Below are 16,162 nucleotides of genomic sequence, written 5' to 3'. Positions count from 1 at the left end.
TAAAATTCAAAAGGAAATTAAGGTAAAACAAATAGCATAAAACCAATGTTTACATCTAGTCTACAAACGTTAAGAGAAAAACTACAGTAATTCAACTTGTAAAGGACTTTCTGTAGCATAATTGTAATTATCATAACTCGCCAGGAAGACTAACAGGTAAGTACAAAAGCCACCATCAGTCATCTGAAGTTGGCCTTTCCAGTCCTGGTTCCGAGTTATTTGACGTCAGGGTCATTTTCAAAAAGTAAAGTAATAAAAGTTTTAAAAGACTTGTAGCAAAATTTTAATAATAACTTGCCAGGATAACTAACAGCTAGTTCAAACAGCAGCATTAGTCACCTTAATTTGACATTTCCAGTCTTGGTTTCAATGTTAAGGCCATTTTCCAATTTCAAATCGAACCAGATAGACTGATTCTTAAAAAGGAATCACATTACAAAAGGTCTAATGTACAAATTAAAAAACTTAAATAGCATTGAAAAGGTTAATGGCCTTTAAAAAACTAAAAACATTCCCAAGGTGGACAATGTCACTATGACCAATAACACTAACGTTATGGACAAACCTCGTGCCGTCGTTGAGTCATAATAATGGCAGTAAAGTAAAATGTGGCTTATTGTGACCAGAGTGTTACACAGACTATACACTGGTGCATCAGTTCCATGTAAAAGAAAATGAATTAAAAAACTACCAACGCAGTCTAGTTAAAACAACTTCCTCTTTCCAATCCTTACAGAAGCTAGATGGCCAAAGTCCAATAAAGCATTTTATTTGGAAAAGCTTGTTTTTGCATTGCTCATTCCAAGTCAACTGCCAGCTGGCATAGAGCCGAGCCTTAAATACAGAACCATAGTCCATGTATGGAACAGGCACGGTAGTGACAGTGCCAAAGCAGATAGATTTAGCTGCAGTGTCAGTGAGCTCATTCCTGTGAATACCAACGTGGCCCAGTATCCAGAAAAACTGGATAGAAGTAGATGTTAAAGAGAAATGGGCTAGTCAGTTTTGAATATCAGCAAGAACAGGGTATGAACTTACGTGAAGCAATTCCAGGGCCAGTAGAGAACTAAGTAAGTTAGTATAAATAGTGCATTTCGAGTACTGCTTAGCTTCTATGTGATCCAGGACAAGAGAAATGGCATACAGATCAGCAGTGAACACAGAAACTGTAGAGGGGATTCTGTGCACAACCACCAAACCACAACAAACCATGACAGAGCCCACACAGTCACCCGATTTCAAACCATCTGTATAAATAGGAATGGAAGGATAGTTCGAAAGATGTTCAGCAAATAGCAGACAGTATTTCCAATCAGGAGTGTCTACTTTTGTCAGATGACTTAAAAAAAGGTCACAATTGGGGGCTGTAAGAAGCCATGGTGGGATGGGCTGACCAGTGGATAGAGAAATGTTACCTAAGGACAGACCCAATTCATCTAACTGTGCCTGGATACATAGGTCAAAAGGAGCAATGGCAGACCATCTGGTCTGAAAAAGCATTGCCCACCAAGGAAGAAAAACACAACCCCAGGTGGGATGCTTTGAAAAGGAACAAAGTTTCAAAGCATATAGTAAAGACAGTTACAAACAGAGGTGTAAAGAAGGTTCATGAGACTATGTATAAGCTCTGAACTGGAGAAGTGTGGAAAGCTCCAGTGCAGAGCCAAAGTCCTTGATGATGAATAGGGTCTAGCATATTTAAGGCCGATGGTCTGGCAGAGCCATAGGACAGTGATCTATAGTCGAATTTCGATAGAATAAGAGCACAATATATCTTTAGCACAGAACGTCGATCCGCTCCCCAAGTGGTGGTGGAGAAAACACAGATGATGTTCAGTGCTTTTGTACATTTGACCCAGAGCTTACTGTCAAAAATAAGCCCCAAGAATGTAGTCTCAGAAACCACAGGCAGCACAACTTCAACAATACGGAGTTCAGGATCAGGGTGAACACCCTGTCGATAGCAAAAGTGCATGCAAATGATTTCAGAGAGAGAGAAGGTAAAGCTGTTTGCTGTGGTCCACTTCAGCAAACAACTGAGGGCATTCTGTAGCTGCCACTCAATATACCTCATGTTCGACGACTTACATGAGAGGTGAAAGTCGTTGACATAGCGCCCATTTGCAACAGTGATAGGGAGTTGTTCAGTGATGACTAATTTTGATACTAAAAAGTGTGACACTCAAAACACAGCCCTGAGCAACTCCAAGTTCCTGTAGAAAAGAACGGGAAAGTGTTGAACCCACACAAACTCAATCTCCTGTATTACAAAATTTTTAATAAAAATGGGCAAATGGTCACGTAACCCATATATATGGAAAAGTCTCACAAAATGCCATACCTCTATGTTGTACCATAAGCCTTCTCAATGTCAAAGAATATTGATACAAGATATTGTCGTTTGAGAAAGGCTTCTCTGACTAAGTTGATTCAGGTGGTCCATGGTGGAACACTGTCATCAGAACCCACACTGAGTGGGAAAGAGGAGGTTGTTTGATTTAAGGAACCAAACAAGACTAGCATTTACCAACCCCTCTAAGGTCTTACAGAGACAGCTCGTAAAAGCAATTGGACAGTAGTTTGAAGGAATCTTGGAGAGAGGCAGGACAATTGCCTGGCACCATGCATCAGGAAAAATATTCTCCTGTCAGATCTGGTTAAAAACAACCAGAAGGATAGCAAAAAAAAGCAGAAGATATATGGTGCAGTATCTCAGTGTATATCAGGTCCAACTGATGTACTGCCAGACCAATGAAGGGCCAGTTTGAGTTCCAACAGTGTAAAGGGACAATTATAATCAAAGATAATCAGCTCAAAAGGAAGAGATGATTGCTCTGCTCAAGTCTTGTTGGCTAAATAGGGGGATGAGGTAGAAGTGCTAGATACCCAGCAAAAGTCTTCACCTAGAGTATTGGCAATGCTCTGGGTATCAGTTACTTCCTGGCCATCAAAGAGCAAGATCGAGAAGAGGACAATTATATTGCCCACTGATCTTTCGAATCTTGTCCCAAATGACTTTGGAACTAGTGGTAGAGGATATGCTGGTTGTGAACTTAATCCAAGATTCCTACTGGCTTTGACGTCTTACTCACCAAGCATGTGCATAGGCCTGCTGGAAACCGATGCAGTTCGAGAGTGTGAGATATCTATGGAAAGTATCCCAGGCTCGTTTTTGAGCCTTCCATGCCATGTGGCAGGCAGGATTCCACCATGAAAAAGAATATAGTGGAAAACATGTCAAGATTTTAGGAATACATTGAGCAGCTGCTTGTATAATACTATCAGTTACTGCTGCCACACAGTGGTCTATTAATGGCTTACAGACAATGGCAGGGTAAAGTTCTGCAAAAGCTGTGAAAGAGGGCCAGGTTGCCTGATCCAGCTTCTACCAGAGCACACGAGTCAGATGGCATCGACCATGGCCAGTCTCTCTAAAGATTATAGAAAAATGATCACTGCCTCATTGATTATTGTCAACCCTCCATGAAAAATGGGAAAATAATAAAGGGGACAAATTGAGAGATCAATAGCAGTAAAGGACTGACTAAGTGCATGGAAATAAGTAGAAGAACCAGTATTGAAAAGAGAAAGGTTGTGATCAGAGAGCATATGCTCTGCAGAGCAACCCTTCCTATCAATATCAACACCTCCCCAGAGGGGATGATGTCCATTAAAGTACCCCAGGATGAAAAAGGGAGACAGCAACTGTTCAATGAGAGCATTAAGGTCTGAGTGATTACACGTCTCACCAGATGACAGGTAAAGAGAACAAACAGTGATCATATGACCCAAGGAAACACTGATGGCTATGGCCTCCAAGGGTGTGTTAAGTGAAAAAGATAGGATGGGCACATGCTGATCAACCAGTAATGCCACCCCTCCATCACACAACTTATTTCCATATAAAGAAAACTGCCAAAAGGTGACTGTATCGGCAAATTTCAGAAATGTTTCTTGTAAGAAAAGACATTGGATAGTAAAAATCAGTAATGTCAGCCAGATTAGGACAATCCTCAACAGTTCCATTGTATCAAAGTGGTCATTTTTCTTATCTATAAGTAAGTTGGGTAGAAAGCCCTTCTGTTTTCAACCACAACATTTTTTTTTTTCTTTATTTGAAGGAGATCTATTGAACTCCATGGATTTCACCCTGGGTCGATTGGGCGGGTCTACTGTTGGAAGTGGATCTGCTGGAAAAAATGGTAGGGACAGAGATGAATGTTGACATTGATTCATCAGCTTTCTTAACCTTGGAGGGCAAAAGACTTTTCACATGGTTTGAGAACAATTCTTTTAGTAACAGAAATTCATCTGCACTCACTGTAGCAGTGGAATGAAGTGCAGCAGCATACATCTTGGGGTAAGAAATGTTGTAGACTACTTTAAAATGCTTTACCCTCTTTCTTCCACCAACCTAGGGCATAAACAAAAGTAAGATGGGTGAAAGCCATTACAATTATCATAATGAGGGTCTATTTCACACTCAGGCATCTTGTTCCTTGCCATCACAATGAGAACACAAAAAACCAAGACATGATGTCGAGTAACCAAACAGCTGAAAGGGTTTGAAATATATAACCATACCTTGCAATTTAGATAATGTGCTTTAACAGTAGCAGATGGGCATGGTTATTTAAAGGTCAAAATTAGGACACTGGTCAGTATCATAATTCTGTCTTTGCAAGTGGAGACAGGCCTAACTGCAGAAACTCCTTGGATGGAGAAACCAGCAAGGATCTCCAACATGCAGATGTTCTTAAAACCCCTCTCAACAATAATACCTGGTGAAGAACTCAAAGTAGCATAGGAAGTAACATCAATGGGTATATATCACCAATGGTCTTTGAATGCAAGAGGAATTCACTGTGTTTAGGAGTGAATGTTTACATCAATATCTCACCAGAACAAAGCCTTTTGACTGACTTCGGAGAGTCAGAAAACCCCTCTAGTATTTTCTGAATAAAAAAAGGGAGACATTACTCTTAAAGATTTGTCTGAAAGAGAATGTAGTATCAGAAAATGAGGTCTAGGTGTTGAGGTTGAAGATTCCTCTTCAAAATCTTCAAGACCTGGTTGTTTACCTGTAGTCTGTTTTTCCACTGTTTTATTTTTAATTTTATTTGGTGGATCCATAATAAAAAGAATATTTCAGTGCCCACTAACCCCACCTACCATGGATCCCTATGAAGGGATGCACAACAAAGCCAAATAAGAACATTGCAGCAATGCCAGGATTACATGAGCACTGTGCCAAAACACCAACATGAAGACACAATGTCCAACAATGGTACTTGGTTGATCACAGCCAAAGTGGTCCAGCCAATTAGCCCTGGAGTGGGGGGCAGCTCAAGAACAAAGTGATGTTAGGGTTAGATCCCTCAACCACCAGGATCCACTCCTCCCCTTCATGGGTCACCACACATGGCAAACCTGGGAGATGTTTAGATCCCACAGAAAGTAAAATGAAAAAAATCTTCTCTGGGAGGTCCCCACACCACATAGGAATCCACAACGAGTATAACTACAAAACAACCTAAATAAAATGCAGTTAACAATTAATTTCATATATAATAAAACTTGTATGCAAGACTTTTATACAAAAGTTCAAAGTTAAAAAACATTTAAATGAATAACATACTACAAATTTCCTTCCTCTAAGCTGTGGTTTCTCAACAGTCTCAGTGCTTTTTGCACGAATAGCTTCAAACTTAGCTCTAAGGTTCTTGGTTATGTCCATTTCTGGTAAGCCCTCATCATCTGGTATTTTATTCTCTCTTTCGACTTCAACATCCCAGTGTTCAAACTTTGCTTTCAGATTCCTAGCCTGGTCAGCTTTCCATGTCATGTCATCTTCTACTTTGTATGTGCAGCGAATGACATCAGGGTCATGTTGTGGCTCTGGTGAGGGTTCATGTTTTTCTATTACATGGATGTAGTCTCTTGGAGGAGTGATTTTCTTCATAGGATTAGGAGCATTTTGAACAGGTGTTCCAGCACCCTGATTCTCCAGTTGTTTAAATTTGTCCAGCATCCGTTTCGTTGTGTCTGTTATCATAACTTCTTCTTGAACATCAGAAGCACGAACTACCTTTGGGTCTCTAGGAACTTCATCATCACACTTCAACTGAGGTTTTGATTCCTTGTAGTTTTCAAAATAATTAAACCTTTCCTGGAGTTCAACTGGTACTACATCAGCTTGTTCCTTGACACCTGGCTCACTGCCCTTAACTACTTCTCCAGAGGTTGGAGTGGTGCTAGTGCCATACATCAGCTTATGAGAATGTTCATGAGAAGGCCTACCAGGAAGGAGAGAGGTTGTTGTTGCAACAGAATCAAACTGCTTGAAAAGTGTTCGAGCTCCAGCAACACTGTCTCCTGTAATTCAGGTGTGGATTAATAAAAAAATTGAACATTGTGTGGAAACACTAACATCTGTTTACAACAAATTATCATATTGTAAAATGTTTTTTATTATAACGAGTTTCTGAAGTACCCTGCAAAGTTTCCTTTGCAGTAATTGATCCTAATTAAACTTTTATTTCCTAATCAGTGAGTGGATCCTGGAAGTTTATTCAAGAAAGTTATAAAAAGACAAGTGATGCCACAACTTCCTTTATCATAGAGAGAAAATGAATCGAGAGAAATTAATACTAAATTAATAGTTGGAGGGTTTCATTTTAAATTTTTCTTAAAAATAAGTTTTTGAGGACTTATGAATTAAAAGATAGCCCACTGATTCCTGTTGAGGCTAAATAACAAGTCTGGCATACACAAGTCAAAATCCATAACTTTTACTGAAGTTAGTTTTTTTCATTTGTTTGAATATTTAAAAAGATAAGAAATTTCAGAGTAACTATATATATTAACTATCTCACAAAATTTCAGGTTTGTGAAGGATTTATTGAAGAAAACAGTACCAAAGATTAAAGCTAACTTGCACATGGTTCAAAAAAATTCATTACGTTCCTAAAAACTTACAACATCAAGAAAGTTTCTAGAAAATGTATTTCAATATTTCAGTGTAATAACTTGAGAACTACATTTTTCAAACTTTACTCTATGCAAAAAAGTTGATATATTTTTCTATTGTCATAACATAATTCAAGGTATTGTTTCATTATGTTCTTATTACATCTAATGAAATTTGTCTAATGAAATCAAACCAAGAATTAATAAAATGTGGTAAAACATGGCAAAACTAGAAAATACATGAATGCACCATTTCAAGTTTCTTATTACCAATAACAAAAACACCACAAGGAACTATATTATTTATTGTACTGATGACCTAGATTATTTATTGCACTGATGACCAAGAGGGAAAGCCTCTACTACTCACTTGTTTCATTGACAATGCTCAAGTCTTCCTCCTTCTCCCTGCGAGCTCTCTCCATCTTTTCATTATTCTCCTGATCCAGATCTCCATTCTCAAATTTTTGTTTGATGTTAACAGCTTTAACCTCTTTGCCAAAACTAATAGATTGACCACGAGTTGGTGATGCAGTGTTAGCTTCTTTGCATGCTCGTTCATAGGCTGCTCTCATAGTCTCTGAACTCCTTGCTCCAATTGTTTCTCGTAAATCTGACAGTTCCTTATTCTATACAAGAATAAAGAATATATTATTTTATTATATAAAATCAGGATCAAAACTATCATACAATGAAATTGCTTGCACATTTAAGTATGATAGAAATTCAGTTTCAACAAGTCCATTATTCAAGTTAGAAATAAGGCTCACAGGCATAGTAACTCACTTGTCAGTAAACTTGTAAGACATTCCAAAAAAATTCATTTAGTTACACAAGATGATTAATACTGGATTTAACTGATAATTAAAAACTTTTATTTTATTTTCAGATACTTTTTCATCTAGTTCTTCAATCTATAACTTAAATTACTTAAAACTGCTTAGTCTCTTGTCTCTATAAACATAGCATAATATTCTAGGACAACATGGGACCTACTGTCTTCTCTACCACACTCTAAATTAAACTTAAATCCAGCCCTTAGCATTCATAAACTCAATATTTTTTTCTTAAATTCAATTTTAAGTTTACTATATACAAAGGTTAAAGACAACCCACTCCAAATGTCGACAACCCTGTTAGAGAAAACAATTTTAAGAAATTAATCTTGCCTCGTATGACAACCCCTCCATTCTAGGTATCATTTTAGTAACTCTCTTCCAAAGCATTTCCAACAATTCAATGTCTTTGCTAATGTAAGAAGCCCAAGATTGAACATAATACTCCAAACCTGTAGCCTGTATAATGAAGTTATAATCTCTTTAGGCTTGTATTCAAATGTTGCTGTAGATACAACCTAAAATCCTATTTGCCCTACCTCTAAAAAAACACTGCTTAGATGGCTTAAGAGACTGATCAACAATTACACTGTCCTCTTCTTTAATGACACTCTTAAGATGATTACCTTCCAAATTATGCTTACTATTCAAATTATGATAATCCACATACAATACCTAGCATTTATCATAATTAAAACCCATCTGCCATTTATTTGCCCAACTCACTAAATTATCTAAATCTTTGTAACTCAGCAGCATCCTCTTCAAAGTAGTAACAACCAAGACAAATATCTACAAATTTAAGGAATTTATTGACTATTCCTTCATCTATGGCATTGATGTAAATCAAAAAAGAGCAGAGATCCCTAAGACTAAGCCTTGAGGTATCCCACTTGATATTAATCCAGTTTGACTGAACTCCATTTATAATAACTTTCTGCTTTTTTTCCCCCCCCATCCAGCCACTTCTATCCAATTAGTTAACTTATCTCCCACATATACATAGATACATTTATTTACAAACTTTGTATGAGACACTGTCAGATGGTTTCCGAAATTCCAGATACACCAAATCCACACCCTTACTCTCATCTACATATGCAGTATCATTTTCAAAGCATATCCAAACGTTTGTAAGGCAAAATTTTCCCTTAGGGAAAACATGTTGGCTGTCCAATAAAATCTTAAACTTTGTTAAATGAATTTGCAAAGTATATTTTATCATACATTCCAAAACTTATCCAACAACTGATGTAGTACTAATAGACATAATTACTGGGACTTCTATTCCTCACTTCTAGAAAGGAGTGAGACTGGCTAATTTCCAATCTGTTTGGTACTTGTTCACTATTCAAGGACTTACAACAAAAAAAAAATCCATGGCAGAGAGTTCACATATCCAATCCTTGACCTCATTTAAATCCCTCAGGGAAATACTGTCTGGCCCAGGAGCCTTATTCTTTAAATTTTCCATCTTTACTACACTTAAAATTTATGTAATTATCCTGTTCAATTTTGTCTTCATCTATCTATTACTTAATATGAGAAATACTGTTCATGTTAGGTGAATGTACCAATAGTAAATAAAAACTATTTCAATGCATGGCATGTTCCACTAAACAAAAACTGAACTCTAATACAAAAACATTTTAAAAACTGAATTAAGTCAAGACACAACCATATCTTGTTTTTATGCAGATTATATTTAAGAAATCTGCTCAGCTTATATCACAAATGTTTTCAAATTTATCGTTATCTAATGGCAAATAAGTATTTGTTTAATTTGTTTTTTTATGTATTATGTGCATACTATTGTTTGAGGTGTCCTGAGGATGTGATAAAAGCATACCAAAAAGTCCCTTTAACATTAAAATATCAAAATTTGTGTTACATATAAAATAGTAAGCTTACCTCTCTGACACTCATGGTGTTAGTGGAAGACAGATATGATCTTTTGTTTTCAACAGCTAATAAGGTAGAATTAAAATTAGGGCCAAATAGTGGATTAAGTTTTCTCATATTTTGTACAAACAAAAAAATCAAAATTTGGTATGTATAAGCATGAAGGGAAGTTGTTTGATTTTGATAAGTGCAAAGCTGTACAATGGGATATACATGATGTGTCTACTGTAGTATCTACCCCAAATTTTAATAACACAAGCTTACCCTTCAGCCACAGGTCAGGGAGAGTAAGGATAACAATTATGCAAGAAAAACATTTGCAGAAATTTACCTCATCATTCTTCAACTTTGTCAAATTGTCATCATCTTCAGAGGATATGAAATGCTCACCATTTTGATGAACTTTGCTAACTGCTGACTGGTATCTAAAAATATTTACAGAAATTAATAGAAATATGTGGATTAAACCAACAGATAGGAAGTACAGTGTAGCATATTAAACATCTAATTTTCCTAATTATAATCACTACTGTAACAGGCAGTGGCAAAACCAAAATTAAACAACACCAAACCTCTCATTCAGCTGTCTCCAATATTTAAACACCTGTACCAAAACGTGAGCACTCAGTCAACTCATACTACGAAGACAGAAAAGATTAGATACATTATAAATTTAAAGTTTAGTTGGACAGCACACATTGACATATTCCCCATGATTTTGTGCAGCAACTTATTTACAGATTACCAGCTACCAAATATAGACCAAAGATAAGATGCCATGAAAGGTGATTGAATATCATGGTTGTGACCATGAACAAGTGTAAACAGGTTCATCTTGGGTTATTTAGAGGGTCTGTTTGTGGTATGGTGTAGAAGTGGAAGACAAGGTGTTTAAATGTTACAGATCTATTAGATCAAACAAAATTATTCAATATAACTTGGACATCAGCTGTCAAGAAAGATGTTTTAAACAATCACTCAGAAAGTAAATGAGTGAACATGGAATGCACATCAGTTCTTCCACAACACAATCTACCAGATTCTGTGGAAAGTATCAAACCACTGGTAATAAAGAATACAAGTTGATAACTATTGTGTACCCTATAATTGGGACTTAACAGTAGTGAATGTCTACACTGTGGAACAAAGGAACTGTGCATTTCTTGGTTGCCTCTGGTAGTAGAATACAGGTTTGATATCATCCCAATGAATAAATTAAGCCTAACTCCATTATTGTAATAGTGGAAGGGTGATTGTGGTAGCAAGTATTACAGCTGGTAGAAACAACCACTGGCGATATACAAAGGAAGTATGCTTATCTCAACATATTACATTCTAAACAATGCTTTACTACCAGTTTCAAAGGAAAGGTTTATAGCCCTACCAATATGGATGTCTACTAAACCCTCCTATGCTACAGATTAGTTGCAAGTGTTATTAAGAGGGTTCAGGTGGGACTACAACCACAGTGTTGTCAAATGATATTTGGTCACAATGTATTTCTTAGCTGTAAGTGCATGTAGTAAAAAGTATACTGTAATTTTAGTCTTTCTTACAGCTATGACATTTAAAATAAACCACAAAAAAGACAAGAAATATTACTTCCATCACACCACAGATACAAATATGCAAAATATTTCGTAACTAACTACAGTTACTTTCCGTGCAAAACAAGAAGCGTACTTTGCCATTCTGGCTTGGATACTCTCTGTTCTTGTAAGAGAAATTGTATTTTCTTTGGTAAGGGGATAACACTCTTCCAAAGGGGACTCAAACCGCAATCTGATGTTATCAAGATCTTCAACAGCTGTTATTTCTTCTGTCTTGTTGTCATCTAGAGAGAGAGAGATCACAAGATAAGGTAAGACTTTTTTGTAGCTATTACAGTTAGGTTTAATAAAGTATTTTAGTTGTTTGGCCAAGGAAAATATAAATTCATCTTGAACTATACTGATGTGTTACAGGTTCATCTTCAGTTACAATATATGTTGCAAATCCTGAGTAAGCAAGCAATTTTGAACTGTTTGCAATAGCCTAAACTAGAATAGTAATGTTTGATTTTATCTTAAAAATACTAACCTTTTTATCGTATGTGTTATTATGACATATCAAAATAACATTAATTTATAGCAAGTTTTCAAGCTGGACAAAATACTGCATTACATCATTCACTATTGTTAGTTCAATATACTCCACTATAATGATAAATTGTTTTTTTTTACACTTAGTGTAAAAAACTACCTAAACATTAAATTAGGCTTAGTAAGTGTAATAGTACTTTAGGCATACCTATAATTCAACTTATCAGTAAATCATAAAACTGGTTAATACACTTTTAATAAATAAATACAATGTCCAATGCAAGTTAGGGGAAATGGGTCATTTATAAGTAAAATACATGGAATATGAAGCAGTAATTAATTAGACTATATCCATTACTGATGGTATTCTGGTCTCTCTCTCTCTCTCTCTCTCTAAGTGTGTGTGTGTGTGTGTGTGTGTGTGTGTGTGTGTGTGTGTGTGTGTGTGTGTGTGTGTGTGTGTGTGTGCGTGACTCCTTCAGGGACCCTGTAACTAACACAGACATGAACTGATTAAAAAAAGTATGTTTAAAAAGTTAAGATGTATAAGCCTAACTTTGTCCAGTTTTACTAAAGTGTAAACATTGGTCACTTTTGATTGAATTTTATAAAATAACTCGTTCTCTAGCAGAGTTATCTTCAAGGTATTCTTTAAACTTACCTCTAATGTATAGTTTATAAACTGGATTATTCTATAGTAATCACTCATGTCATTTCAGTGCAAGCTGATTAATTACATAGTTAGAGATTCCAAATACAATAACACCCAAGATGTGCCAATACTTCACCTGAAGTACAGGCTATAGGCACAATAAAAAGGATAATATTCAAGATAAAATTATTCATAACACAAATGGACACAAACATTTTAGAATTTAACAGTTTCTATCATCTGAATTTAAAGCAAAATAAAAGTACAGCATTCCTAACTAACTAAATTGTACTGCTATTATAACAATAACTTAACCTATAACCAAGTGAGTAATATACAAAATCCTACATATTAAAAAAATGTACACTTTAAAGAATAAGTGCATGCTGTTCTGTGCTGGTAAAAGTTAATGTAGTTTCTTTAACCAGTAACTCTATAGGATATTGACATTTGATAGGTTAAATATGTCTTGTTTCTTCAGTATGTTGGCATATAGAGGAAGCACAAGGGTTAAACTTTTGTTTTCATGAAAAGTCCCATATGTTTATTTGCTCTATGGCTAGTAGATGTTTGGTTTTTGTCATAATAGAAGACTACAGTCTCCAGGTGTGTAAATGGATACAAAACAAATCGGAAGATCTTTAGTATGTAAAACATCCTGGGATGTGGGTTTAAAAACTAATCTAAAGTCAACCTGAGGATAACTGATTTATGCACTTAATTTGACTTAAGGTTAACCTTTGTTTACCAGTGTATGAAAGACAAGATTTTACAAGTTTGAGAGCATTCAAGAGTTTTTAATTTAGAAAAATAGAAATAAAACTTTTTGTAACAGATGTTGTAGGTAGCCATTACATTTTAAAGTATCTGGAAAAACAAAATTTCAGGGTGAAAATTGAAGTACATGGAACAAATATTATAAACTTTGTTTCATAAGTGTCCCAGATTTTTTTTTTTTTTATTTTTTTTTATAGTTTTAAACAGCATAAAGCAGTTCAGTAACCATAATTTTTCTGTATATTGATGTCCAAAAATCCACTAATGTTTTGGTTAATGAGGATATCTAAAGGTAAAGTCAGTGGGACCAGATGTTGAGTTATTTCTGTTCATGATACATAATACATACACCAGCTACAGCTGGACCCAGCGTTACATTATGTATTTGCTCAAATAGGGTGTTGTTCAATAACAAACAAGTATGGTTGTTAAGTCCAAGACAGTCTTAATTTGCATTACTGAAAAGACATTCAGTGAGATATTATTGCATGAAGTTCAGATATACAAATATCAATGGTTTCATTTAGAGGCATATGTTAGCAATATAATATCAAAGGTGACCATAAAGTGGCTTTTGGAGAGTGGTTAATTCACGTGCAAACTGGACACAATCTGGAACATTGAATGCATCTGTAGTTAGTGACTAAAAAAGTTAACACGTATTTCACCAAATTTGTAAGTATGTATGTATAAGGCTAAAAGAATTGTTCAGGGGGAGAGGGGTGCCTACACTGAATTTTGGGAAGACATCAGAGTGAGAGCCTATCAAATACGAGTCAGCAATGTTTTGAGATACAATATTTCTGTTCTCAGGTTCTTTCATTTATCTTTGGAGTTTTTCTTCACAATGGATGGTAAACAGTAAATGGTCATTGTTAAGGATTTGAAATGTGGTAGAGTACTCAAGAATCACCCAAATTTTACTCAAGTTATCAATTTTGTTTAGAATAGCAATACCATTCCCTCTGTTTGGCTGGATAATGTGAATATTTTATTTACTGATAGTTCTTTCAAGGCTGGTATTCAACTATGTACAAAATTTTGTTAATTCATATGTCATTACAGGTTCAATAAAATTACTGTTATTACAGAAATGCATTTCAGTTAATCATGAATGGTGTAATTATTTTGTTTTAGATATTGAAGATGGCATCTGAAATTCCAAAACATTTATCTGTTATGAACAATGGTGTTCAGATTTTGTTTGTGAAACTTGATTTTCCTTCAACACAAAGACTAGGTTCAGTGACTTTTGAATGTGCGTGCATGAATAAACATCAAAAAACATCCCCAAACACAATTTTCTTCAGCACATGAACAACAGGTATATTTCAAAACTTGCTATTTTCAGTTTGTGGTTTATATATAATTAATGATGAAATTCTGAGGTTTAAAATAAAGACACTGAATATATGAGCATATTTCTGTTTAAAGAATCAATGATTATTGTAATCTGCAAAGTAACTACACACATCTAATTATGGAAAATTTATTTTCTTTAAAATCCTAAATGTTTTAAATATTTTTACTTCGAATTTTGTGACAGTTTTATGGAAAGATCTAACATTTTTCTTACAGCAAAAGGTAACTATCACAATTCTCACAGAACTCAAATTATACATTTAATTAACAAACCAGAAACTAGATATAATAAATGATTCACTCTGAAGTGTCTTAAATAATCTGATAAATCAGAATCATCTCTTCTAAAGCCATCCTTAAAATTCCTTTATACTTTTATCTGGCATACTTTAGCATTAGCAGTTGTGACTGTATACAAGTGGTTGTTAACAGTTTAAAATCTCACCTTTCAGTCTCTCTCCATTATAGATCTTAGGCTGAAGAAGATGTTTGTGATGGAGTTTACAGTAAATTTCCCCCATATGGGAGAAGTAAGTGTCCATACTGGCAAAACAATAAAACAAATGCAGTAGTGTTAGGAACTATCTATACACAGAACAGAGGTCGAAATATGTTCATACATATGTAATAAGTAATTAAATATTTAATTTCTCTACTTGAAAGTCACAAAAGTTATACCTAACCACACAGTTAAAGTACTTCAGGTTTGATGGGCATATTATACAAATGATAATGTTACTTACAACATCAAGATACAATATATTAATATCTTGTATTATTTTATATGTACTTAAGCATAATAAATTATGTTATACTTCGAGTAAACAATACCAATAAATACATCATAATATTACATACTTCAGTGATTTTCCACATTCCTTGCAACGAAAACAGGACTTATGGAAAGCACTTTTCACAGCCATGATTTTATCCATCAAGTACACATGCTTCCCACAAACTTTACATGACACTTCCTGCTCCTCTGATTGGCTCTACAGAATGAGGAATTATCATCACAAACTACCTCTGTGAACTAGCTACAAACATTTGAAATATCCACTATCCTACAGAGGACAATTTGTCAAGATTTCCTTCCCAGTATGGTTTAAGAATGTGGATATTTGAACACCTATTGAGAATTCTCAGGCCTACATTTCAATGTTTGCAATGATAATAAATTTGAAAAGAATTTCATTCAGTACAAGCACACTACAACAAAGTATTCTTCACAACTGTATAATACCATAATAAAAAGCACATTATGAACATTCTTTTATGGGTTAAATAAGTCATTAAACTGATTTCACTTCACTGTATTAGTTGATAAACTGAATTATACAGTGCATGCACCAAATTTATTAAATGTACTACAGTATATTAGTTAGTAAACTGACTTGTATAGCAATATAATATTTTGCACTTCAAAGATGCTGATAGCCAAGTAAATAAAACGATTTCTCACATTTACCCACAATTTGCATATTCAAAGTGAACACATTTCAACATCAATGTATCAAACTATAAGTTCAATAATACAGAGTTCTTTAACTCCTAGAATTAAGAAACCCAAGTGTTTGTAAGAA

At 35.0% G+C, this 16,162-nt stretch overlaps 1 protein-coding gene across 8 annotated transcripts in view; it reads right to left on the bottom strand.

The window, feature by feature from the left end:
- LOC143240829 (uncharacterized) overlaps nucleotides 1-16,162 on the bottom strand; it is a 94,327-nt gene that overhangs the window by 31,422 nt on the left and 46,743 nt on the right. For all 8 annotated transcript variants that reach the window (XR_013021990.1, XM_076483978.1, XM_076483982.1 and 5 more), the window contains 6 exons: nucleotides 15,438-15,571; nucleotides 15,025-15,122; nucleotides 11,391-11,541; nucleotides 10,039-10,132; nucleotides 7,340-7,598; nucleotides 5,639-6,375 (listed from right to left, as the gene is read on the bottom strand). Coding sequence is in view for 7 of the 8 variants with exons in the window: in XM_076483978.1 (XP_076340093.1) it covers nucleotides 5,639-6,375; nucleotides 7,340-7,598; nucleotides 10,039-10,132; nucleotides 11,391-11,541; nucleotides 15,025-15,122; nucleotides 15,438-15,571 (1,473 nt within the window). In the remaining variant the exon portion in view is untranslated. The remainder of the gene's footprint in view (nucleotides 1-5,638; nucleotides 6,376-7,339; nucleotides 7,599-10,038; nucleotides 10,133-11,390; nucleotides 11,542-15,024; nucleotides 15,123-15,437; nucleotides 15,572-16,162) is intronic.

This window comes from Tachypleus tridentatus, chromosome 13 (assembly GCF_004210375.1).
Source record: "Tachypleus tridentatus isolate NWPU-2018 chromosome 13, ASM421037v1, whole genome shotgun sequence".
Taxonomy (NCBI): Eukaryota; Metazoa; Arthropoda; class Merostomata; order Xiphosura; family Limulidae; genus Tachypleus; species Tachypleus tridentatus.
Note: the sequence above shows the minus strand (reverse complement) of the source record. Positions and strands in the feature narration are given on the sequence as shown.